The sequence below is a fragment of the Phalacrocorax aristotelis genome, chromosome 8 (assembly GCF_949628215.1).
Source record: "Phalacrocorax aristotelis chromosome 8, bGulAri2.1, whole genome shotgun sequence".
NCBI lineage: Eukaryota > Metazoa > Chordata > Aves > Suliformes > Phalacrocoracidae > Phalacrocorax > Phalacrocorax aristotelis.
In genome coordinates, this window is record NC_134283.1 from 4,126,276 (window position 1) to 4,150,998 (window position 24,723).

The following is a 24,723-nucleotide window of genomic DNA, read 5'->3' on the forward strand; positions in this document are numbered from 1 at the left end:
TAGCATGCGGCCATCTGTGTCTGCTCTTCAGCCACCCCAGAGAAACTGGCGATGATGATGGGTTCCTACTAACCTAATTGATTTTGGAGTCTGAAAAGGAGAAGCATTTTTGCTAGCTTTGGTCTCTCCTGTAGCCCTTGTGACCACAGGGACCCAGGATAAAGACCCACAATTCCAGGACTGTCTGAGTGAAAAACGTACTCCGCTGACAACCCTAACGCTAACCGTGATCTGTGAATCTATGAATTTTCACAGCAGCCTCCTCCTGGAAGGGGGTATTATTCTCTCCATTATTTTCTCTGCTCCTGCACAGAAAAGACACAGATGGAGATGCAGGATTGGGGACAGCCATATAGAAAGATCAGAAAAGAAGCAAAAAGGTGTGAGGGCAAAGAGCCACAGGAGCAGTATATTTTAGGAGAGCAGCTAAGCCTCCTGGGGGACCATGGCTGGGCTGAACCATCCTCTTCCTCAGCTCCCTCCACAGATTCTGAGCCCCTTCCCGAACTGCGTTAGTACAGTCTGGACAGCTGAAGGTCAGTCCAGATATCCAAGACTTTGTGCTTGCTGGAGACATTTTTTTGAGGAAGTCCCTAAGTGCTCTTTTAAGTCCTTTCACTTTCTCTGTTGTCTGGGCTTCCCCTCCGAGGACTCCCAGGAGATGGACTGCTCTTCCTGCCAGGCTGGTGACATCCTCCTGCACAGGAAGAAAAGACCCATGTGCGGAAGGTGGAGGTCTCAAAACCCCCAAGTGAAAAGCAAGTCAGAGCTCACCGAAGCCAGAAAAGTAGGTGTTTCCCCCTCTCCAGTTACAGCCTGATGAAACAGAGCACAATGTTTATTCCTCCATGTGTTAAAAGAAAAAAAAAACCAACATGAAAATGTGTCAAAGACAAGGAAGAGAAGCAAAGAGAAGAGGTGTGGTCCCACGAGGGAGGTGTGCACTTCTGAGGTTTGAATCTGGCACTGGAAAGTGCGAAGTCCCTAAAGAATATAATTCGAACGCTCCAGCCACTGGGTCACAGAGACCTAAACGAGGTTGAGGTTTTCTCCTTCTAAGGGAAGTGACATTTCAGTCACCCACCTCTCCCCTAGGAAACCTCAGGAGCTGAGGAACAAGTGTGAGGAGACAAGGACAAGCAGCAGTTGTTCCAGGTATAAACAGCGAGGTAGTGCCAAAGGATGATAAATGCAGACTACGAAAAAAAAAATACGAGCAGATAATGGTCAGCATAAAGGCTTTTAAAAAAGAAAAAGTCTTCCTAAAGACAGTTCCAAAAGAAAAATCGATAGAAATTCAGAGCTGTTAATGTGTGATTGTATTACCATCTAGAGCCTGCGATCTCAGAGGTATTGAGCGCGATTCACCCGGATGCCGTGTCCCGCACTTGTACCGACTTGAGAAATACTTCCCTCTTCCCTATGACCTCACCCACGCGGCAGAGCTGCACTGCAGCAGCCCGCCCGTGGCTGGGCCCTGAGCCTACAGGGAACCCCCCGGCAGTCAGCGGCTCTCTGCAAGGAGCTTCGTGCAGGGTTAGGGTTTCAGACGGTACGGCAGGGAGTGATGTGGCTGACAATTAACGCGTGCTCGGGCGACCTCGTTCCTCGAGATGTCTGGAAACACTGAGTAACTGTATGTGGTAATGAGGTTGCTTACTGTTCGGTTCACAATTACAACCTATTGACGTGAAATAAATGATTAACATCCCGCTGCAAACTTGAAAAGAAACAAAATGTGATACTTTTTATCACGGAATGTAGTTTTTTATTAAAATTGCAGTATCTGGCCCCCTACGTTTAGGGTAGAAACCCCCTGACAAGTTTAAGGACTGGTTTTTAAACCTCCGGTCCGTGGGCACAGGAACATCTGGTGACATTTATTTCAAGCCGGGTTCTGCAAAGCAAAGGGCTTGTCTCTCAGGACCTAGGACTGAAGTGCAGTCTTACAGACTTTTGCCTAAAACCCACCATTTCTCATCAGCGTATCGACTTGGGTTAGATTTTGTATCTTTAATTCGCAGCGCTGGAAGTGCAGCCCAGTAGGGGGAGATCGCTCCATCCGAATCGGGGTGAAACACAGGCGCAGGCACCCAGATACCGGCTCCCAGGCAGAGGCCCCCCGCACACCCCCCACACCCCCGAAGCAGCAGCGAGCTGTCACGACTCACGGTCACCCCCGCAGACCCCCGGATGGCGGGGGCCCGCTCCCTGGCTCCCACCCGCGGCCGTGCGGGGCGATGCGGGAGCAGCGGGGAGCTCTTCCCGGCTGCCGGCCCGGCCGGGGCGGCTGGCCCAGCCCGCCCGCCGGCCTCCAGCCCCCGCCGGCCCCTCGCCTACCTGCTCCCGGTGCTTCCTCCCGGCTACCTCCCGTGCGCCCGGCCCGGCTCCCGGCCCCGCCGCGCCGGCAGCGGCTGCTCCATCTTGCGCATCGCTTCTCCCTCCTTCCTCCTCCTCCTCCTCCTCCCGCCCGTCAGGGGCTGGAAAAACATCGGGAGAGCGCGGGGGGGGGGGGGGGGGGGGGCGTGTGTTGGAAAAATACCAGCGGCCGCACGAACCCCTCACGGCGGCGGGCCCTCGGCGCCGGGACGAGCCCCTCGCCCCCCGGCCCGGGCGGCGCCCCGGCTGCGCATCCTCCGGCCGGTGCCCCCCGCCCCGGCGGGGGTTGCGTGTTCCCCCCCGCGCTCCCCCGGTTATTGCATCACCCCCAGCCCCTCGCCGGGCCCGGGGGGGCGGGCGCAGGGGCAGGCCCAGCGCAGGCTCCGAGCCATTGGCAGCCGGCGGCGGGGCGGAGGCGGGCGGCGGGCGGCGGGCTGGGCACTGCGCGGCGCGGGGCGGTGCGGTGCGGAGCGGTGCGGAGCGGAGGCGGCAGCAGCAGCACCGGCACCGGCAGCGGGCTTCCCCCCCCCCGCCCCTTCCCCCGGCCCGGCCGCCCCCATGGCCACCAAAATCGACAAGGAGGCGTGCAGGGAGGCGTACAACCTCGTCAGGGACGATGCCACCGAGGTGAACTGGTAGGTGGCCCCCGGCATCTCCCGGACGGGCACCGGTGCTCCGGGACCCCCGTCCCCCCCCCCCGTCCCCTCCCGAAAGGGTGACTGGTACAGACCTTATTCCCCTTCCCCTCTTCCCCCCCCACCCCTTCCCAAACGACGCTTTTTTACAGTGTTTTCTTCCCCACCGCCTCTTTTCCCTTCCCAAATGCTGTTAAATATGTTATTTGCCTTCCCTTTCCCCCATCCCAAAGGGTGACTTTTAAATGTATTATTCCCCTTCTCTTTTCCCCTTCCCAAAGGGTGACTTTTAAATACAATGGCTCTACAATCGTCCCCGGAGACCAAGGGGTAGACTATGAAACCTTTAAAAGGAAGTGCACAGGTAAGCTCCGTCTCGATTGCGCTGGCACCTTACCGCGCTTCTCGCTGCCCGGTGCGAGGGGGGAGAGGAGAAAACTTGGGTAAATCAGTGCCGGTGCTGCCCCGTGTCTGCCCTGTCCTGCATGGTCGCGTTTCCAGCCGCCACGGAGTGCAACTCACTCAAGTCCGTAGTCCAGCCGCTCCTTTGTCTCACCCTCATGCTTAAGGTCCTTTGGGCTTTTTTCCCCCACTTTGCCTATTTTTTTCACTGCTTCTGGGTTATAAATGAGGTAAAACGCTCGATTAGCAACGGTCCCCTTGTTCAGCGCCGCAGTTTCAAATCACCGCTGAAGAGCAAAAAAGACTTTTTTTTCTTTTTTTGGTGGCTAAAAAGATGCATTCATACAGATCATCTTCAATGGAATTCTTCTGTAAATTGTACTCATAGCGCTAAAGTAACCGCAGTTAGAAGGCTTGCTCGGATTTTCTGAGAACGTGAAACCCGAGAAGAGAGTGGTTATGCCGAAGATGGGCTCGAACAATACAGCGCTGAAAACAATCGTATATGTGGCGTTGCACAACCGCCAGGGTTGCGGCTCCGGGTCTAAACGTGGCAGTTGATCGTTTAACTGTCGGTTGTAGGATATTAACAGGAGAAACAAAGCCTGGGGAAAATGAAAATAAATTGAGGAATATTTAACTTCATCTGATCAGAACTTTTGATGTGTTTTACAAAAGCGAGCTTTGATTCTTCTCAAAATGACTTCAAGGGGGGAATTGTATAGCTTTTCCCCCTGTCTGGGCTGCTATTTGACAATGTCACCAAGTGACATGAGAGATGAAGCATCTGTAACTAACACTGGACTGTAACAAAGCCTTCCTCACTCATCTAGGTACTCTCCAGTCAAGTACTGCAGTTAACCTGTGTTCTTAGAATTATGGATCTGTGCAGCGAAGGAGTTGCATATCGAGCAGTCTCTCCCTTCTCAAGGTGGGGCGAGTCCTGGAGGCGCTGTAGTCAGAGTCCTACAGCTATTGAATCACTAGTGCCTGTCCAGATTGGCCTGCCAAGTCCTAGGGCTTGGCTGTATTCTACCGAGTTGTAGGGGAGGACTTCAGTACCTCAAATGAGGACAGGACTGGACTGATATTTATCTAGTCAATAAATATCACAGGAGAAAAATATGGTTTAGTCCGTGGAAAGTAGCCACTAAATCAAGAAGGTTTAGTCTGTTCTGCCACAACATTTGCAGTGGGGTCTTACTAGGATTAACAGGGCTACTCGCTTCCAGCTGTTCTTGGGCCCTTTGCAGGGAAAATTCTCAAAACCGAAAAGAATCCTCTTGTAGTTGATGTCAGAGGAGCTGACGCCCTGTAGCGCAAGAACCCCTTCCCACCCAGCTCTTCTTGATGGGCAACATAAGGAAAACGTAGTTTCCCTGGTATGCGGGGAAACCCAGGGCTCAGCACTTCAGAAGTTCATGCCAATGTTATCTAAAGGGTTAGTAGTTTTTCTGGGAGGGCAACAGCTTCAGTATCCGGGTGCCATGTTCCCTGTCTGCTCTTGTGGCCAAGATAAGTGAGCATCTCCAGCGCCTCCAGACATCTGAGGCTTGCAGAGGAAGCCCTTCCCCATTTATATTCTCTCCTTGTTTTGAAGGAGTCCGTCTCTTAGTTTGAACTGAGTTTTAATGTTTTGTCTGCAATGGTGCCCTCTCCAGAACAGTTCCTATCTTCCCTTCTGTCGCAAAGGGAGCACCTTTATTGAGTGGCTGAGCAGGCAGAGGGGCTTTGGCAGAGAGCAGTCACTGGTTGGGCCGGGTAGGGTGCGTGTAACAACTCATGGAGGCACATACTGCACTTTGGAATATGGCCAGTTTTGTTTTCTTGGCATCGTTTGCATGTGCCAAACTCTCTATTTATAAGCAGGGTATTAAAACAGGGTTTAAGGAAACCTTGTTTTATACCAGCAAAGTGCCAAGCTGGCCCCAATACTGAAGCTTTTTCATGGCAAAAAGGAAATTTTGCATATTTTAAGCGTAAGCACAGAGATGGAGGAGTTAAATAAAGGGCATCTGTGGGGTAGGCTGTGGCCTATTGTTAGCCATTAATGTGGAGCTAAGTCCTTTATAGCTACTCAATTGCTCCCGTCCCGTCTTCCTTCTCTCCCTCTTCCTCCCCACGCACCTGGTATGGGCTGCTCCTCGGCACAGCAGAGGCAAGAAAGAGGTTATCCTCAAGCCTACCCCTGGAGCACAGCTGCTGGAGGCCTAAGGAACTAGGCAAGTTCAGGTACGGGGTGCTTGGCTAAGTCCTGGAAGGGATCTTCCTCCACCTGTCAATTACGGTGCAGCAGCTGGGGAAGCAAGAGATGCAAGTTTCGGTGCCTCCATCCGTGCAGCAACCCTTCGCCTGGACTGCTAGACGTGGTCAGAAAGCAAGGCTCGTGCCAGCAGTGAAGTTAGAGCTTTCCTTCCCATCTGGAAGAAAGGTACCAGATGTTACTATGAAGTAGAGCTGGCTGGAATAGTTCTACTTGAAACAAAGTCAGTAAGAAAGAATAGGAAGGGATGGGAAGAGCTGCTAAACATTATTCCTTCCCAATGCTACATCTCTTCCCTCCTGGCCTATACCCCACCTCCTTCTACGTTTTGCTGGAGGGGAGAAAAGCTACTATCAGCTTGAGAAAATGTGATTAAAAGATTAAAAAATGGCATCAGAATAAACTTCCTTCCTTGTTTCAAATTCCTGTTTTGTGAAAAACACTGCCCTGAAAGCCGCAAAGTGCTGCAGCTGCCTCTGTTAGAAGCTGAGTGTAATTTGGCAACTGAAGGTGAGAGCGGGAGCTGGGCTTGAAAACCTCAGTGTGCAAAGTGCCACCAAGCCCCTCCGTCCGAGCTTGCTCGGTTCTACTTTCTGCACCGCCTCTTTCAGTGCCGTTCTGAGTGGCAAACGTCTATGCGCCCCGCTTTCTTTAATAACCATTCTTATTAAAAGCACCTTGGGCATGCGGTACATATTGCTTCCCTCCAGGGCATGAAATTACAGAGCAGGCGGTGTCAGCGTGTGCTAATTCATGTGGCTCTGAGACCAAGAAGGTGTGTTGTACCAGTTGGGAAGCCTGTGGTGGGTATCCTCCTCCTGCAGTGACGGAGGTTATGAAGGGCTGGAGGGGGTTGTTGGTAGCAGGGTTCTATGTTTGCTTTTTCTTCCCCCCATGCATAACCCTTTTCATGCAGTCCACGGCCCAGCCTGTTACTGGTCCTGCAAGCCTCCCCGGGGAACGAGAGTGGTTGAGGACAAAGGGAAAAAGCAAGAAACTGAAATTGCTTCTTTTAATGGAAGGAACAGCTCAAAAATACCGTGTTGGAAACCAGCTCTCTGCAAACCTCCGGCGACGCTCTGTGGGCTGCCGGTGAATGAACACGCGACAGGCCGAGGTGCTGAGCTCCGGGGGTCCGGAGGCGCGTGAGCCAGGCACTGCTGCTGCACCCGGTCTGCCGTGTGCGGGTTTCATCCCGCGCTGCTCTACTCTCAGGCGCGCGCTGCACCTCAGACCTACACGTTGCATATCCTGGGGTGGAGGCCTTTTCTTCCCAAGCTCTTTGCTAAGCTTTGTGTACCAGCAGAAAAGTTCAAGGAACTGCATAATCAAACTATTATCCTTTTCCCATCCCACCGTTTGGGGACAGCAATTGCCACTGCTAAAGGAAGAAAACATGGTAAGAAAAGCTTCTTCAGTGCCCTTTTGTTCAGGGTCCCAGGGTTATGCTGTAAGCACAGGCTGAACCCTGGACTTCTGCATATCAGTCGCTGTCATGCTGTTGCTGTCAAGGCCTGCGTCAAGCCACAACACGACTCGAACACTTGGGATGGGAGGTAGTAGACTCTGCTTTAGCCTCAGGCAGTAGTCTGCTCTGTCCTCCAAAGACCAGCCCCAGATGCGTGAACACCTCTCCTCCAGCCTATCCCAAAGTAAAGTCGAGGAGGTTGGTTTCAACCGCTGGCACAGTGAAGTCCTTATACGATGAGGAGGTGGCTGCTGGTGGCACTTCCTCTTGCAGCCCTGCGTAATGACCAGCGTACTTGACTGAATTGGCCTTTGTCTGACCCAAAGAGTCTGGAGACCAAAGTTGAGGATGCTAATTGCGTCAGGGTCATTAAACACATGGTGTGGGCACCCCCTGTGTCTTCTGGCTAAGGACTGCTTTGGATGGGCTTAACAGCCCAGACTACCTCTGCATTAAACAAGGACTTAATTCATGGCTTTTGATCCATTTTACTTCAGAGTTCCAGCTCTTGCCTCTGCAGATGGCATGGATCCAGACATAGCGTTAATTTGGTGTTTAGCAGTACGTGCCATCAGTACACCTCTAACAAAACAGCTGAGCTGGTGGATTTGAAGCCAGAAACACCGACAAGAGTTGAAGGTTATTGTACAGAAGGATGTGAAGGCTCTTGGGGTTTTTTGTTGTTGTTTTTCATTTCAAAGTCTCATAACTGGGCTGGTGATGTTGTTGCTGAGAAGAGAAGAACAACATACAACTGAGATATTGAACTGAAAGTCAGGCCAAAAACATCCACTTAAACTTTAGTGTGTGTCAGTAATACCTCACTACGCCACCCAGCTTGCCTCAGTTTCTCTATTACGAAGCAGCAGAGCATTGCGTTGTCTCCGTCTGTGGTTTACTTTAAAGAGCGTATTCTGCCATTAAGTAATGGAGAGGTCGGAAGACTGTGCTTCCCCTCCATGCCACATGTGAACAGTTGTTTTTCAGTGCATCTCTGACAAAAGAAATAATGAGCCTTTTATTTGGAAAGCCCCGGTCCAGATAAATAATTGCAGTGACAGCATGAAATGGGATAGTTATTCATGTGTCTGAAAAGATCAGACCAAAACCACACTGTGCATTCGGCATGAGGAAGAACTGAAAACCTTTGGTCTGAAATAAATTCCCTATAAAATAATTTCTGGTTGACATAAAATATTAGGAAGAAAATAGAATTGGCTCCTAAGACAAATGCAATCTCTTTTGGGCTTATGACAATTGCCCTATAAGGCCTGGCCTGCATAGAAAATTTAGGAGCTACGAGTTGAGAGATCACCAAGATTACGTTGGCACCGTGGGTTGTAGGGAAGATTCATAAAAATGCGCGAGGACATATAATGAGATAGGTGCTTATCTGCATTTGGCTACATCTTAAGTTGCTAAAATGGGCTTTGTAAATCAGCCTCCGACTGCTTTTTTTTTTTCCCTCTTTAACGTTTGTCTTGTCTGCTTTCTCTTAACATCTATTTAAAGGAAGACCTGGGGCCATGGGTGGCTTACGGGAATTTCTTTGCTCTGTCTTTGCAGCGTTCCCCTGCCCCCGTGCCCTCCCTGCTCGCTCTTGGGAGGGTCAGCTGAGAAGGCATGTGTTTGACAGCGATCTCCTGGCTGCTAGCTGGAGCTGTGGCTTAGACCGTCCCTTGCACCAGAGGCCAGTTTAGGGAATACTCTCATTCATTTTTGTGGGAGTAACATATCAGGTCGAGTTCTGCACTGAAATAGTAACTCTTCGCGTTCAGTTTAGTTTTGTGATGCTTAATTAAAATGGCATGGCTGTGGGTCTGCGTTTTACCATCCTGTGCTAGGCGTAAGAGCAGGTAAAGAGGAGCGTTGCATCTTTTGCATGCCCTTTGTTTTGGGGCCTTCATGGGACCAGAGAACACCAGACAAGTCAGGGGGAGCTCATCCTCCCCACGCACTTGTGTCCCGAGCAGCCTGTACTCATGTCAGCCCCCCCGGGTTGCACGGGAAAGGTTTGGTGCCCCAGATGCAGGACACCCTGTGGTTATTATGGTCCTGAGGTCAAACATTTTGTGTTTATCTTAGATGACTTTATGAACATGTCCGCATGGTGCAAGGCAGCGTTGCGTCAGAGAGATATGGACACCAGTACGGGGTTAGAGAGGGAAAAAACACTGTAGTAAGAGGTAGGGAAGGTTTTCTGTCCACACTTCCAGCCAGGGGTGACTGAAGAGATGGAAAATTGACAAATTAATCTAAAATGAATCTGATTGAAACAAACAAATCTTCAATGAAATCCGTCGCACGCTGTCAGTAATTCATGGTTGGACAGAACGCAAAAGCAGATCATTCCGTCAGCTGCCTTGCTGTATGTGACCTTGATTTAGCAGGCAGGTGAAGCCGGGAGCGGCGGCCTTATCTTGGCATGTCTCTGGCTTGGCCATTCAGAGCCGTAAGACTAAGAACCGTGAAGCTCTTGACAGCGTATTTCTTCCCTGCAGCTATTATCTTTTACTGATGAGTCAGTGCATTTTAATCTAATGGGGAATTTTTGTAGTACAGCTAAACCAGAGGGTTTGAGGGGATGAAAAAGAGAATACCGTCAAGGAAATCTCTGCAGCTTGGCGTCGAGCTTTGCTGACAGCCAGGGGCAGCTTAATCAGTGTATTTGGAAAATCCTGCCTACTGCTAAGTAAGGGGTTTGGAGGAAAACACTAAATGATGCTCATTAAGGCATTAATTGTACTTTTCATTGTTTGTGTAGCCCTATTGTCTTGCTGCACAACCGTAGTTAAAGGAGTAGTGATATTAGTAGGAATTAACGTTAATTTCTGCTGTTTGTAACTTGTGAGATCTTCTCAAGCAAAGCCGCTATTTCCGTTCTATCCAGATCTATTATTTGCTTCTCTCTGCCCTGAAATTCCAGGCTTAGCGACGAGGAAGGTGGTTGCATAGAGCTAGGCAGGATTTCCTCTTTCAGAGGAAATCTACTGTCTCTCTATGATTTGTTGGACCCCACACACACACCCAGCAATTCCTGAAACCACTATAAGTGGTTTTGTGTGAAAAGGGCTGGGGGTGAGGGTTGGTGGATATTAATGCCTTGAGATTTCTAGGGGAGTTGGCACTGAGGGCATTGATGGCTTCCAGCGCAGCGAGATCCTCTGGTAGGGTAGAACCGATTTACTGTGAAAGAGCAAATCTGGGAGTATAAAAGAACTTGTGTTTCGATCCCGTTATTGCTCTGAAGGTGCTTCAGAATAATTGTGGAATTGTCCATCGCTCCTGCTCAGGGATTTTGACCTGCAGTAGTTGGAGAGGCACATACCCAGGCTGAACTAGTGCTAAAACTCTCTATGTCTGTCCCTGTTGCCCTTTTAGGACCAGAGCCGTGTTAATTGCTAAGGGCTGCAATTCACGTTCCCTCTGGGCTGTATCTGCAGCTGCTGAAATGCTCCTCAGCTACTGCAGGTCACAGACTGGCACGTGAAGTTAAAGCATCACGTATTGGTAGTTTATATTAAATACACTGGGCTGAAAACTGGCAGCTGAAGAGCCTGTTCTGCCTACCGTGGGGATACGACCTCCATGGGGAGGCAGGAGAAGGCGGCAGCTCGGGCGTAACCTTTCAAGCCCCCACAGGTAAACCTGCCCCAGGTAACTTCTGCCCAAGAAAGTGACTCAGAGCCCCACATCCAACCTCAATTGCTCATTACACTTACTGGGATTTAGTACGATGAAGTAAGAGTTGCTCATAATCACTGAGTAGCAGGTGATCTAATAGATAAAAGCCCGTGTGGAATTTGCTGGCGTTGGCTCTCTGTGGTGCCACGGCTTTCAGACGGGACAGGAAAGCACTCAAACTCTTCTGCTGAGAAGCAAATCCTGCTGCTGCCCATGATCTGTGGGTTCAGGTCAAATTAAAGTTCATGCTGACAGATAAATTCCTTCAACCTCCTTTCTATGTCGCTATGAAAAAGCACTGCAGAAAAACTTGGAATTCTTCACATTCATTATGGTTTTGCATTATCTTTATAAGAAAGGGGAATATTCCAAAGCAGTCTTCAGGATCTGTAACAGCCTTTGGTAGAAGGGGCAGGGATGAAAAGCCTACACACTCAAGGTGGAAAGTGATGGGTCCCTGGGAAGGGCTGTGACACGGTTACAGTATTGTAGGGGCCAGGACTTGATGACATTAAAGTGCCTTCAGCGCTGTGTTCCCATAGGAACCACAGCATAATTCTTAGCAGAGCGTGGCCTCCTTTACTGTCAGATCTGGGAAAGCAAGGTTTTTTCATAGAACCGTTAATAGTAACGTTAGGGGATTTACTGTCTCTCTTCACCTTGGGTATTTCCTGGTTGTCGGTTCATTTATGGTTCTAATCAATCTTGGGAAGAGGATTTACTGGTAGAAACAGGAGTCTCTCAGTGTGTTTCTTGTACTTAAAAGTAATAGGGTATCTGAGAGAGAAGTTTTGTTTGCCTGCACTGCTGATATATGACTCTCATTCTCCTTCCAAAGATCCATCTGGATATTTTTTTTGAGTAAGATCTCTTCCTCTTTGTTTCAAATTTGAAATCTTTAGAGGAGTTTGTTTTAAACACTGCACTGGGTCACATACCCCCCTACATACATTTTCCGTTTTCCCTAGTAGTCTCCAGTCAGTGGCAAAAAGTACATAGAGAACAAAAGAGGGGGAGCATAGGTGGGGGGTTTTCAGACATAAAAACTTCTAACCTTTTACCAAGGGGAAGTTGTCTTTACTCGCACTTTGGCAAAACAAAGTGTTAACAGAAGCTCTGAGATCTGTCAGCTTTCAGAGAAAATCCCCCTTTTTTTTGCATTGATTTCTAGCAGCTTATTTTCTGAGGATGAGCAATTTAGGGCTGCTTCGCCCCTGTACCCGGCGCTCCCGGGGCTGTCCTGACCGTTCGCGGAGCGTGCTGTAACGGATCCAGGGATGGGGACGTGGGCAGACGTTGCTACACCTGGAGCCTGCAGGAGCTGAGACAGCAAATAACTATAAAACATGTTGAACTTGGTCGCAACAAGTGTAACCAGGATTAACATGATTCTTTTCAAACAGCAAGTTTGTTCTCCTGTTTTGAGTCATCTCATTTCATTTACAAGGTCTTGAGTGACTTGCAACAGATGAAGTAGCTATGATTAGGTGTATTCCACGATTGCACAACTGTCCATCTGCTCTGCTTTTCTGCACAATCCTGGTTGAAGGCTCCAGTATCGTGCGTGCCACCGAGGCTGGGGATATGAGTGGATGGTATCACACGCTTTCTAAGCGCCTGTGATTGTGAAGGCGTCCAACTGCCTCGCTTGATGAGTCACCCTGCAATGAAGGAACGAACTCTTTGAGACAAGGAGTTTACAAGGGTTTTTACACATATGGCCAGACTAAATAACTCTAGCATGGTGTGACATAGCAGAAACCAGCTGTGAAACAAAAATCAGAACAGTCTTAAAATCCAAGGCGTTTGGAATGAGTAGAAAAGCACATCTGGGGAAGTCATTGTAGGTTTTTCTTTTGCTCCTTGTCCCCCCACCCCTCCTTGTAAACTCATATCACAAGTGAGCCAGAAAAGTTGCTGAAGGGAACGAGAGGAAAGGATCAGATTTGCACAATGGCCAGTTCCTGGGTATAGGTTATAAAATGTTACCCTAATCCTGCTATCCTGTAAGAAAGGGATGCTGGGAAGTCACTTTCTTCCCTTCTTGACCAGCGACCTGCAGATGAATGATCTGGCTGAATGCCGGGGCGGGTAGCTCTGTGCTCTTGAGCTGCCTGTTGACTGTATTTAGCCATTTCCAGACTCACTAGCTGCACGCTAATGTGGCGCGGGGTGGCCGGCACAGCCAGATTCCTCCCAATAACTCGGAGCACCCCTGGAAGAGGCAGGCCTAACACTGGCAAAGTGAACCTTGCAAGTGAAGGGCGTGTGATAAGAGACCCTGTTAATCCAGAACGATGCTATTGTAACAGAGGATCAGTGCCTTGACGTGGTCTTCTAAGTTGAGAGCAATAGTCTCACCGCGGCAAATGGCAAGACGGGTGTTTCTGTTTCCAGTCACTTTACCCGTGTTGCTTTGTCTCTCCAGATGATGTTCGATTGTTTGGCTTTGTCCGATTCACGACCGGCGATGCCATGAGCAAGCGAGTCAAGTTTGCCCTCATCACTTGGATTGGAGAGGATGTCAGTGGCCTGCAGAGAGCCAAAACTGGGACCGACAAGACTCTGGTCAAAGAAGTAGTACAGGTAACCTCTTCCTTCTGCTTCTAACCACCAGTTCTCATTGCTTTTAGCTCTACAAACACCAGCAGAGGGTAAGAGAGGGGGAAGGATTGGATCATCCTTCAACTTAGTAGTTAATCCTTTAAAAATAAGAGGGTTTCCTATTGCCCGTCTTCCTATTAGAAAGACTTAACATCTGCCCTTTGAGCACTCAGGCATAAAGAAGCACCTTTGAGCTTAAAGCTGTCTAAACTATTTCATGAAGAGGGAATATATGCACTCTCCTCCTTGTCCCCATTAAGATGTTTGCCATCTCCTTCCTCAATGTGGAAATAACATAATATTGAATGGTAGAGAACAAGGCAGTATTAAGTTAAGCAGGTAAAATTAAACAGAAAAACCCACGCCCTTGTTTAAACTTTTCTCTTGAGGTCTTTTATCGCAACACAATGAATTCATGGACCTAATCAACTAAAGTCTGAAGTCCCTATCAGTACCAATTAACTAACAGCTCTTAATAGCTAACTAGATTTGAATAGTCTTCTGTTTGGCTTTGGGCGTATCGGGGAAAAAGAGAAACGGGCTTAGTACACACCTTGGAAAGGCTTCACTTGGATTTGCCTGCCCCAGCTGAGCTCATCATTTAACTCTGTTGAGGCCTCCCAGGGTACCCTGAGCCGGGCTCGCTCTGCTGGGCTCCAAGCTCAGTCCAAGCGAATGAAAGCAAGCCACAGCCACGAGAGAAGTGAATTGTGGAAGGCTGCAAAGAACTGCTGCCAAAAGGATGGCTTCAGTGGAGAAGATGCTAATGTCTAGCATGTTTCCTCTGAAGAATTATTTAAAGCAAGATTAGCTCCTTCAACTAAATCTAGGGCCAGCTCTCCAGTGCCTGAGTAGTGGTCTTTCTTATGTGCTTGGAGAACAGGCTGAGCATTGAAATAATCTCCCTCAGTAACTGTGTTCTTGCTTATGTAAGGAAAATCTCCCAGTAGGACAATATGAAGGATGAGAATGAAGTCCTCCTCAGTTCATTGGTAGTTTGTGTGATACAGAAGATTATATTTCAGTAAGAAGCATGAAGGATATAACAAATTGCTACCCTTCCAGAAGATAAGCACCGGTGCTAAATCCTTCAAAATGACAACTACGCAGAGGGGTCCATTCTGAATAGAAACTTCTGTAACGACACCTGAGAGACAGGAAAGCAAACCTCTGTGCGTGTGAAGCAGCTGAAACTGCGTAATTGTAGCTGAGGATGAAATTATAGAGTACTAATGAATGATTCATAGAGGAGTCACTAAGCCCAAGATTTTTTTTAAAAATATGTTTAGACAGTTGATTCCTGTTGAGTTGAATAGCGCTCCTGAATGCTGTTCCAAGATCTGTCCCTCAGGTCTGTTACATATAATTTACAATTTCACTTGTTTCATCTTTGATTAGTAGTCTATATGAGTTAATAATCTGGTGGAACATTAACCATTCTTGGATGTTGCTTAAAAGCTTTCATATTCCAATTAATCTGTACTAAAATATGAAAGCAATACTTGCGCTTAATACACTTGTATTGAGCAGCCACGTCTATAACCCACTCCAAAGCATTTCTGAATGTAATGTCGCCGGTGATCTCCTTTCCATAAGAAATTACCTTGACAACTGTTTTGAATAGTTCTACGTGTGCAGCTGAATCCCTCTGAGTGGAGTGAGAATTATTTTCTTTTTATGCATGTAACCTTGCAGATAATCTGTCGGAACAAAAAAGGACAAGACAGTCCAACTGAAATTTAGTGGAGGGAATTTATCCCAGAGCTATTTCACTCCTACTAGTTCCCTTGACCTTCAAGTGCATTCCCTGTCACCCCACTGCTTCTGATTTTTACAGAGACTGAGATATGAGCTATACATAGAAAAATACAGTTGGTTGTTTGCTGTAATGGTAAACTACACATCTGACTCAGTGTTGGTTCATCATTTGGAATAAGTAGTGCCCTAAAGCGGGAACTTTTTTTCTTTGCAAACCCTGAAGAGAATCCAGGCTGTCGATGCAGTTTGGCTCGGCAGCGTCAGTCACGTGCACGGCCCGAAGGTGCACCCGGCGTGTGCGACGTGGCCCTCCTTCCGAGGGAGGGTGGCACAAGGAGGGTTTCCGTACAGCAGGTAGCAGCTTTGATTTTGTGATCTGTAGAAGTGATTGGTTGGGATTCCAGAACAACAGCTCTTCAGTCTGAGAAGCCCTCAGTAAAACTTGAAGGGCTCTCACTATCTTGTAATATTTGCAAAAGCTAACTGTGGCTCTTTATTTAAGACCAAAGCTCCAGTGTGAGGGGAGGCCTGCTTTGTATTCTCTGCTACGTTGTAGATGCGTTGATGAGCTACGGTTGAGCTCTGCTCAAAGCTGAGCAAAGGCCAGTAAGCATTGTGCTTCCGCCGAGACACTCAAAGTGAAAGACAGTCAGCTTGAATAGCAAGCAAAACCCACAACGTTGCGACGGTAGAATAAAGAGTGTTCACACATGGTGATTATTAAGGGTGTCCCAGAAGCACCTGCGTACCGAAAACGTAAGGGACATTAACTGTTGAAGAGTAGATTATGGGTTTGTGAACAAAAGGCTGAAATATTATAAAGCAAGGAGAGGAACTGGGTTGCCCTTGCTTTTGTTTTCCTCCCTTGGAAGGGGGAGCAGGTGCTGTGAAATCTAGGGAGGTGGCTTGGGAAGCAGTGCTGATAGTCAGCGGAGGAGGTTGCCAGAAAATCTCTCAGGAAGAAAGGACAATTGATTTTTAGCTGTAATAACTGTAAAATTACGGGGATGGATCTCGTCTGGTGCAAACAGCCATAGTTCTCCTGATCTGTACCAGCTGAGAATCAGGTCTTCTTTCTTATTTGGGACTTATTGCCTCTTTAATGTTATTGGAAAATGGATTTTGCGTTTATTGTATTTATTTTGGATTGTAGAAAAATGCATTTTGCATTTAAGGATCACTCTGTAGCTTTTTTTCACAGCCACTATTTTTCAATGCTTTCCTCTTTACCTCAACTGGAAATCTTGGATCAAGCCTGTGAGGTGGTCCGAGTAGTTCAGCTGAGAGCGGGTTAGAAGTAAGGCCAGGATGGGGAACAAGTATTTACCTCTATCCTCTTAAGGGTATAGCTAAGTGCTAATGTGAGGAGACTTTCCTGTGTAAATGAAGACATGGAGTAAGGTGATGCAGTATCCCATCTTTCCTCCTCTGAGCTCCACCTAGGCCAAGGACAGACCTAGGGGTGGGGGTAGTAGCACACAACCTCCCATGCTTTGCAGACTGTTGCTTGAGGTGCTCAGGAGTTCATCTCAGGGGTACATCCTAAACCTAGATCTAGAATGATCCAAACCTAACAGCTGGGGAGCTTTATGAAACAGTAAGCCAGGATGACTTAAACTACAAGGCTGCATCTATTTTGTCGCCGGCAGTAGCGTGCCTTACCCCGTGCACGTGGGTGAAGCGGCGGGTGCTTGCGGTGAGCCGCGCATGCGGCAGACCCACGCGTTTGTGTCCGCTGCACGGCCGCATCGCTGTGCGCCACTAGCCGTCGGGCCAAGGCTGCACCCAGCTGCCAGCACGTACCAGCTGAACGGAAGGGCTTTGGGCAAGTTTTCTACTTGGCTAAAAAGGAGATCATCCAAAGCTGATCTTAAACCCATGGTTTACGTCCCTGGCAGTAAGGATGGTTTTGCCTTTTACCTCCTTTATATACACAAGCTGAGGCTCATTCGGCCTCAGCACAAATCCATCCAGGAGACTCTCTGTGCTCTGAAGGCTGTTGTTTTGACCTCTTTTATTCCAGAGGCCCAGGAGAAACAGGTCGGTCAGCTTAAGCCCAGAAATCAAGGCTATTGTAAGCCGCTTGTCATGGCTAGGAACGGCTGCCAGTATGAGGTTCAGCGCAGCCATAAAAATTCCTGCAAGGTGAAACCTGGCAGCTGTGGGTTTTAAGTACAGGAGCATCAGGCCTTCCAGTGAACGGCCCCATTCGCTTTGAGGAGAGAGGCAGAGGGATGATGTTATGGTGCTTTTCTTCTAGTAAGGACAAGGCCAGGCACAGCAGCCGGTGGGGCTGGGAGTGGGAACCCGTGCTGAAGTGGTCTGGTTTCGATGTAAATGCTGAAGAACTGAAAACAGGACTTGGTTTCCCTCTGAGCATTGCTTCCTCTCTGCGAACTTGTGGCCCTTCGTGACTGAATTTCCCACCAGGAGATTTTAATGCTTCATTAGGCAGCATGGAGGTCTTTTTCCTGACAGGACTGGATTCCCCTGCAGGGCTGTCTCAGCAAAGGGACTGCCCAACCTTTGCCACTTTGTCTTATTTTCCATGAATTTTGATTCTTCTCTGCCTTCTTCAGCACTCCTGCCCCCACAAAGTCATGTGCTCTTTTATTTGCCTAAATCATGTTCAGAGTAAGAGAGCTCTGTTTATGTAAGCAAATATTTGTGGCATTTTCTTCATTATTATCTTTGGTGAGGAATTTGCCTGGCTTTAGTGATGCCAACAAGTTTATTGAGTTCCTGCTTTGGAGCTCATGGCCAGATCTTTTTTGTTCACCTTTGTCTTTTCCTCTGGATTCCTCACTGCACGGTGCTGGTCCCTCACTTACGGCGTTACTGTCCCTGGTCTCGGGGCAGACGCAACACATTTAACTCCATGCATGTGCATTAGGTTTCTCACGTCAGTACACTGGGCTAAACAGAAATGATTTAATAACACTGTTAGAGGCAGTCAGAAAATCAAACTCATACGGTAACAGCTATATCATGGTGGCTTTGAGACAGGGTTTCTCAGGAGGGTGAGTAAGATCCTGCTGGGAAGACGAACAGAATTGTTCTTTTTGACTGTTTTTTCCTGTTCTGGTTTACTGTAATGACCATACCAAATGGGTATGGCTTTACAAGAACCTCTAGTCCAAGCCTAGAGAAGGGGGTAACTTTATAAGTAACTTTTCCAGGCCAGAATAAGCAGCTTTTCATCCCCCCACATCTGACACACAGCCCTGTGACTTTTCCAGTGGGATGCAGCACAGATAGGAAGAATTTGCAGATCAGCTGAAATGTAGCTCCCGTTGCCGAGAGATGCGTTTGCCAGAGGTTTGGGCTGGCTTCTCCCAGTGGCTGGAACTGGTCCATGTAAAAATTGGCAAGGAGTAAATTTGAAAAGAGGGTTTTTGCTGATAGCTTGGATTCTGACAGCTGATTGCAGGACCGGGTTTGGTGTAGCCAGAGTAGAGTGGAGGGCAATGGTACTGTATTGCTGTAGGCGCTTGTCACTTTATAGCTCTCCTTGTACTCAAGAGAAGCCCTGCTAGAACATACCTCTGCTGCAGCCACAGGATATGTCCTTTCTTCCCCATGACCCCAGGTCTAGGACTCCATACCGTGCTGGAAAGGAAACATGGGAGATGCCATCTCCTCTGTACTGCATCTGCACTGAAAATAAGATGAGCAGAGGATGGGTGTGAGGACGTTAAGCACAGTGGAACTGAGGATTCTGAATATCCGTGGAGGCTGCTGCAAACCCCAACGTAAACAAAAACAGCAAGAAGCTGCTCAGCTACCTGGCACCGTCCCTAGCTACTAAGAACCCAAGTGCCTGTAGACGATACAAGGATTTTCCTTCTGGCTCCAGGCCTACCCGTGCTGGGATTTATAAGGGCCTCTGCAGACTTTTTTGGTACCGTATCTGCACCAGACAGATTTTTCCCTTGGCCAGCTTAGGGAAATTTTATGGCCTCATATGCTAAACATTGAAGGCCTGGAATAGGAAGAAAATCTACTCCACCCTCTTTTTTTTCTCCCTCCATAAAGTTGTCTGGAAGAGAAAGGCTGGACTGAGCTTGCTGTACAGATTTCGTGCTTCCCAGGGAGGGATGCAGGCTCACTTTTTGCAGCCTGACCTGCATGGTGGGAGCCCTTTCTCTCTGTAGTGTCACATGAGGTTTGACACAGGGGACTTGACTGCAAAATGGTGACCCTCTGCTACTCAGGCACAGAGTGAGGCACATGCTAGATAGGTGTATTGAAAAACCATGAGTAAACCTTACTTGAACATTGTATGTTCCATGATTTGAGAGGCAAAGCAAAGAGGCTATGGTCACTGTTGTGTCACGAGAGTGATAAAGATAAATGGCATTATTGTTTTTGTTATCTGTAGGCTGCTGGTGACTGGTGAATACAAAGGCTAGAATTCACTCGCAGGGCTTGCTGCGGTTGTAAAAAGCTTGGGGATGAGGGGAGGAGAAGAGAAAAAGGAAGTGGAGGATGTGAAATGAAGATGCACGTCAGCAAAGCGAGGGCCCAAGCATCAGAGTTATGCGCTGTGCCTTAGGCAGCTATAACCTCTGCAGTTCTCTTGAAAGGCATTAGATATCGGTATGTGTGAGAGAAGAGCAAGCAGGGACTTTCCCCATCCCAGTCTCTTAAGGGCAGAAAGAAAATCAGGTGGCAGAGCAGAGATCTGGCTGAAGCCAGGCGCCAGTTGGCATTGCCGTTACCTGCTTGAAGCTAGGACTTTTCCTGCTGCTTTGCAGGAGCCTGTTTGCTACGGTCGGTTATTTCTAATTGCAGATGACAGTCATGCCAAATAAGGACCACTGCCTGGTCTAGCTAACATCAGACCCAATTAAATCAGTTGGGAGTAGTTTTACCTTCTGGCAGTTTCAGTGGGGACAAGAAAAAAAGTGAACTCTGGATAAGATGGCCCTTGGCTGAGAAGAGCTGCTGGTGATCATGGGTGCCCAGTCTCCTGATCTGAGAGCCGGAGTCCCTCCTGTCTTCCTGCCCTGACAATACAGGGGCCGGTTTGAAGTGCCTCTAAACTACTTATATGCCTCCCCTACCTTATGATTTGCGCACTGAACGAAAGCTGAACCCCAAAGAGCTCAAACAGTGAATTTGGAGTGATGAGGGAGGCTATGGCTGAAGAAGGGTCAATCAGGGTACTGAAGTCAGGAGTTCCAGGCAGCAAACTCACCAGCAGCATCTTCTCCCTCTGTGGCCAGGCTCGATGAGACCTTGTGGTGGTAAGAGCCAGTGCGAAGAACCAAAGAAGCCCCTGCCAGCACCTGCCAGCAGAAAGGAATAAAGCAAAGAGTTATTAATAGCAGTGACCCAGATTGCACTCCGAGTGTACAAATCTGGCACAAGAGGTGGCCCAGTCAGCTAAGAGGATATTTAAGAGAGGCTGGGAACATAACCCATCTGGCCACTGCTGGGGGGAGACTGTTCAGACCTAGCAAGGTGTCTCAGTGGCGTTGACATGAAATAGTGGCTGGCGCCCACAGATCATCACCCAGGAATCATCTGGGTAACTGTCTAGTTGAGAAGACATTTGAGTAATTATAATTTGTCGTACATATAATTCAGTTCCCTTCCGTTCATGCATGAGTGCGCTTGCAGTTTTAATTTCAGAATCAGCTGAATTCTGCAGGGCATTGAAGGAAACCCTCTCTGCATTTATAAAACACACACACTTTTCATGGAATCCTTCTCGGAAATGATTTTATGGGCCTGTCTCAGTTCTCCCTAAAGTCAGGGCAAAGGCTAGCACTGAAGTCAGATAGTCCTGGATAATCTGCTGCCTGAGTTAAGGAAAATTTGTTAAACGTGTTAGCACGTAGAAAAGAAATTGAAAAGGCTGAGCTCAAAAATCATGTAGGTAGCACACCTCAGTGAGCATCATCTTGAAAATCATTTGTTTGTTCTTAGCAAGAGATGAGCTTTGCAGAGATCTCACACAGATCTGGAAGCGGGACACTTGTGAGCACGACCAAGTCTGATGTCTTGGGCAGTTTGCCTCTTCATTTCCCATCTCAAAAAAGGATTTTTTTTTCTCTAAATAAACAGTTTCCTTCCAATTTTCCCTGAACTCTGCTAAGATATGGATGAGTGCCTGTAATGTCCGTCTGTCCTCACACCAGAGAAGCTGACCGTTGAAGCATGGAGCAAAATGGTACTGTGAAGCAGCTGTTATTTCGTAGGACTTCGTCTAGCTGCTGACAAACTAAAGCAGAGCAGACAAGGCTTCTCATGGCTGCTAGAAGCCTTCCCCCCCCCCCCGCAAGCAACTCTTCCGTAGTGAGGATTTCCTACAGTGTGAAACAGGATCAGCCGCAGCCTGGGAGACTGGCGTGGGGGAGGGAGCTGTTTTGCTCTGCCTCCCATTCCTTCCACCGCATGAAAGAGGTGCTGAGGCTCTTTCAAGCTGAATCCTTCTCCACCCCCTCTGTTACTCGACTCTGATCCCAAACTGAGACCTTTGAGACGCTGCCAAATAAAGAGCTCTCCCATGGCTTAGAGTCTGAAACCAATTAGAACCCCCCTCTCCGCGGTTGTGCCGGGGCTGGTCCAGTGCCGGAGAGACCCGGACAAGACAACTGCTTCTCGCTCAAAGCATCGCCTCATTCTCCCAGGCAGCCTCTGCCACCCTTCGGGGAGCTCGCTGCCCAGGGAGCCAGGCATTGCAGCTGCCCCGAGACATTGCAGTAGGGCTGCTGGGATTTTAATTCTGGGTTGTTTCTTTTTTTTTCTTTTTTTGTCGTCAGTTTGTCCCTGGCCCTGCAGAGTGCAATGAATGCCTGTGTTTTTCATGCTGTCTAAAACCTCTGTGGGCTGGGGGGAAGGGAAAGACACATGCAGTGTTTTCAGTTGTGGTGAGGAAGGGAAGGAAAACACTAAAGCAAGAAGCAAATGTGCGTGTTTGCTGAAATACACATGCACACACATGCATGCCACCCTTGCTAGGAGGCAGGAGGGACAGCCCCCACAACGGAACAAATCCCTGACTGTAGTGACACTGCCGTGACAAGTGCCCTAAAGGCACCGTGGGATCCCATTCACAGCGATCTGTTCTGAGAAAGGTTTTCTCTGTTCACAGCTTCTCGTCGCAGCCTGCTGCCTAGGGCTTGCCCAGCTCCCCGAAGTTGCAAAGAGCAGTCAAGAAGCTAGGTAGCTGCCCTGCAGTACACCAGTGTATTAATAAAGTACGTCCCCAAAGGTCACTTTGGAGGTTAGACCACAGAGCATAGTGGAGCCTATTAACACCACCAGCAGCCTGTCTAGCACAGTATCTTTGTTTTGGCCATGATGCGTGTTAGATAGCTGAGAGGAGGAGTCAGTAAATCTACTGAAGTAGCCTTATTTGGTCCTGGCACCATCTGTGTGTTGCTCAATCTTTAATTGAAGCATCCTCCCGTCAGCTGGTGAGGTACGGTACTGTAGTGTAGCGCTGTTCTTGCTTTGGGAGGAGGGCTCCTAAAAAGGACGAGGGCACAGACGGGATTAGTGACTTGCAGAAGATTATGCTGATGGTTCGTGGCAGTCAGAAGGTCAACAATTCTGAGATTTTTTGTTTTCATACCACTTAGGAAACTTGACCTAGCCTAGCCTGTGCATTTATCGCTAGGAAGAGTTGTTGCATAGGGCAGGATTGGGGCTTGCAGCCAGTGACAGTAGAAGTAGAAACATAACATTTCTCCAGGTTAAGTCTTGGGTTTTGCCATCACTAGTCTTCTGTCTCATCCACAGCTTTCTATTTATCATCCCTACCACAGCAGATAAGGGTATAGAGCTCATACAACCACGCAAGCTGGATGATGCTTCTTTATTCAGGTACTCGGACGAGTATCCGCTTTTTAAACAGGCTTTTTCTTTATCTCTTGCAGAACTTTGCCAAAGAATTTGTGATCAGTGACCACAAAGAGCTGGATGAAGATTACATCAAGAATGAGCTGAAGAAAGCAGGGGGGGCTAATTATGATGCACAGACTGAGTAAACCCACGAACCTCCTGGCACCATCACTTGGATCTCAAAGGGAGCGGAAAGGCACAACAAATTAACACAACTGAGAGATGAGGCAACTGAAATCCCCAGCTTTCTGTGTGTGCACCTAAGAACTCCCTTCCTTTGCGTACAGCGGACTTTTATTTTCCATTCCATCTCATGAAACATCCCTCTCTGGGGTTCTGGTCCCCCCCGTACACCCCCCTTCCCATTTTTTTTACTCATAACTCTGTCCATGTTCTCTCATCTGCGGAATTTAGGTTTGGCTCTGCTTTGGTCCCGTTCAGCATTGTGTTCGTAGAGGCTTGCCATTGTGTCCTTCTTCGTATGCATGCGTGTCTGTGTGTTTTAGTTGGGCTCAACCTGGTCTCTGAGGGGAGAAAGTTTTGGAGGAGTTCTGAACATCGATTATTTTCATTTTTTGTTTAATGTGTTCTCACTGATATTCTTGGGAATAATGTTTTTTGCTGTTCTAGGCTCAGATCAACTTGAGTTGACTTCACTCAAACTCTTAATAAATTGTCTAAGCTTAATTGTCCAGCGGAGGTCTTATCTAACAGCTTAAAAAACAAAGCGAACCAACAAAAAAAATTCTTCAACTCTTAATAAATGGGAATAAATTTGCCTTAAACATTGCTTGACAGTTGCTATGCTATGTGCTGCATCTCTACCCCTCCCTCTTAAAAATAAGATCCAACATGATCCAAATGTGGAGGTTTTGTTGTTTTCTGGACGTGTCACGGCACAGTAAAGTGAGGGGCTTAGAAACGGCTGGGCACTTGTTCACTATTTTGTGTACATTGGTCTCTGGGTTTGTATTTGACTTTCCTAATGCTGGGGCTCAGGAGGTGAAACTGAAAAGCATAGATTTTCTTTTTAAATGATGTCTCCAAAAATAGCAGCCGCTGAATCCTAATAGACTTCTCTGCCCATGCGCCCGCTGGTTTTCTGCAGTTAAACACAACATCTTTGGTTATGTGGGGCCTTCGGGCAGTGAACCACGCTGCAGCAGAGCCCGAGGGATGGAGCAGGGCAGCTCCGTCCCAGTCGGGACGAAACATTCAACAGCAGAGATAACCCGGGCACAGTTTGTTTGGTACCAAGCTGTTTGTTTGGGGGGCTTCTTTGTATGGCTTTCTTTTTCTTTTCCATCAAAGGTAATTGTCCCCAGAATTATGTGTAGGGGGAAACTGTGATGTAGTGGGGCTTGGGAGTCAGCGCTATAAACCCATTACAGAAATAAATGTTTTTCAAGAACAGTTCTCACCGACTCTGTTGTTCTTTTCCCTTCCCTGCAACAAGAAGCCTATATTTAGGAGGTCTCTTAATCCTGGGTGTAAGTCTTTGAGCTCTTGCAATCTTGGGGCTATTAGGAGAATTAAACACTGGCTTAAATGTAAAATGATCTGGGTGCCCACAGCTTTTGTCTGCTTGTCTCTGCTCTGAAAGGCAGAGGTGACCACAGTGCATCTGACACATTTTTTGTTCAGCAGCTCTACATCTAAATTTCCAGTGCCAAAAT

General features: G+C 48.1%; 2 protein-coding genes across 4 annotated transcripts in view; one reads left to right on the plus strand and one right to left on the minus strand.

Moving 5' to 3' along the window:
* KLHL36 (kelch like family member 36) overlaps window positions 1-2,916 on the minus strand; it is a 20,915-nt gene extending 17,999 nt beyond the window's left edge. For both annotated transcript variants that reach the window (XM_075101251.1, XM_075101248.1), the window contains exon 1: window positions 2,341-2,916. The gene's annotated coding sequence lies outside the window, so the exon portion shown is untranslated. The remainder of the gene's footprint in view (window positions 1-2,340) is intronic.
* On the plus strand, window positions 2,555-24,460 carry COTL1 (coactosin like F-actin binding protein 1). Of its 2 annotated transcripts, none has more exons than XM_075101253.1 (4): window positions 2,555-3,014; window positions 3,248-3,378; window positions 13,260-13,417; window positions 23,083-24,460. In XM_075101253.1, the coding sequence occupies exons 1-4, from the start codon at window positions 2,938-2,940 to the stop codon at window positions 23,191-23,193; spliced, it is 477 nt and encodes a 158-aa protein (XP_074957354.1). In that variant the 5' UTR covers window positions 2,555-2,937; the 3' UTR covers window positions 23,194-24,460. The 2 variants fall into 2 exon arrangements, with proteins under 2 accessions (XP_074957354.1, XP_074957355.1); XM_075101254.1 differs by having other exon boundaries at window positions 2,908-3,014; window positions 3,296-3,378.
* Window positions 24,461-24,723: the final 263 nt, after the last annotated feature.

Bases quoted from the DNA above. Each gene is read 5' to 3' on its own strand.
- COTL1 (XM_075101253.1), top strand. From the start codon at position 2,938: ATGGCCACCAAAATCGACAAGGAGGCGTGCAGGGAGGCGTACAACCTC. The intron at 3,015-3,247 runs GTAGGTGGCCCC...CCCATCCCAAAG, and splicing joins GATGCCACCGAGGTGAACTG to GGTGACTTTTAAATGTATTA. The intron at 3,379-13,259 runs GTAAGCTCCGTC...TTGTCTCTCCAG, and splicing joins CTTTAAAAGGAAGTGCACAG to ATGATGTTCGATTGTTTGGC.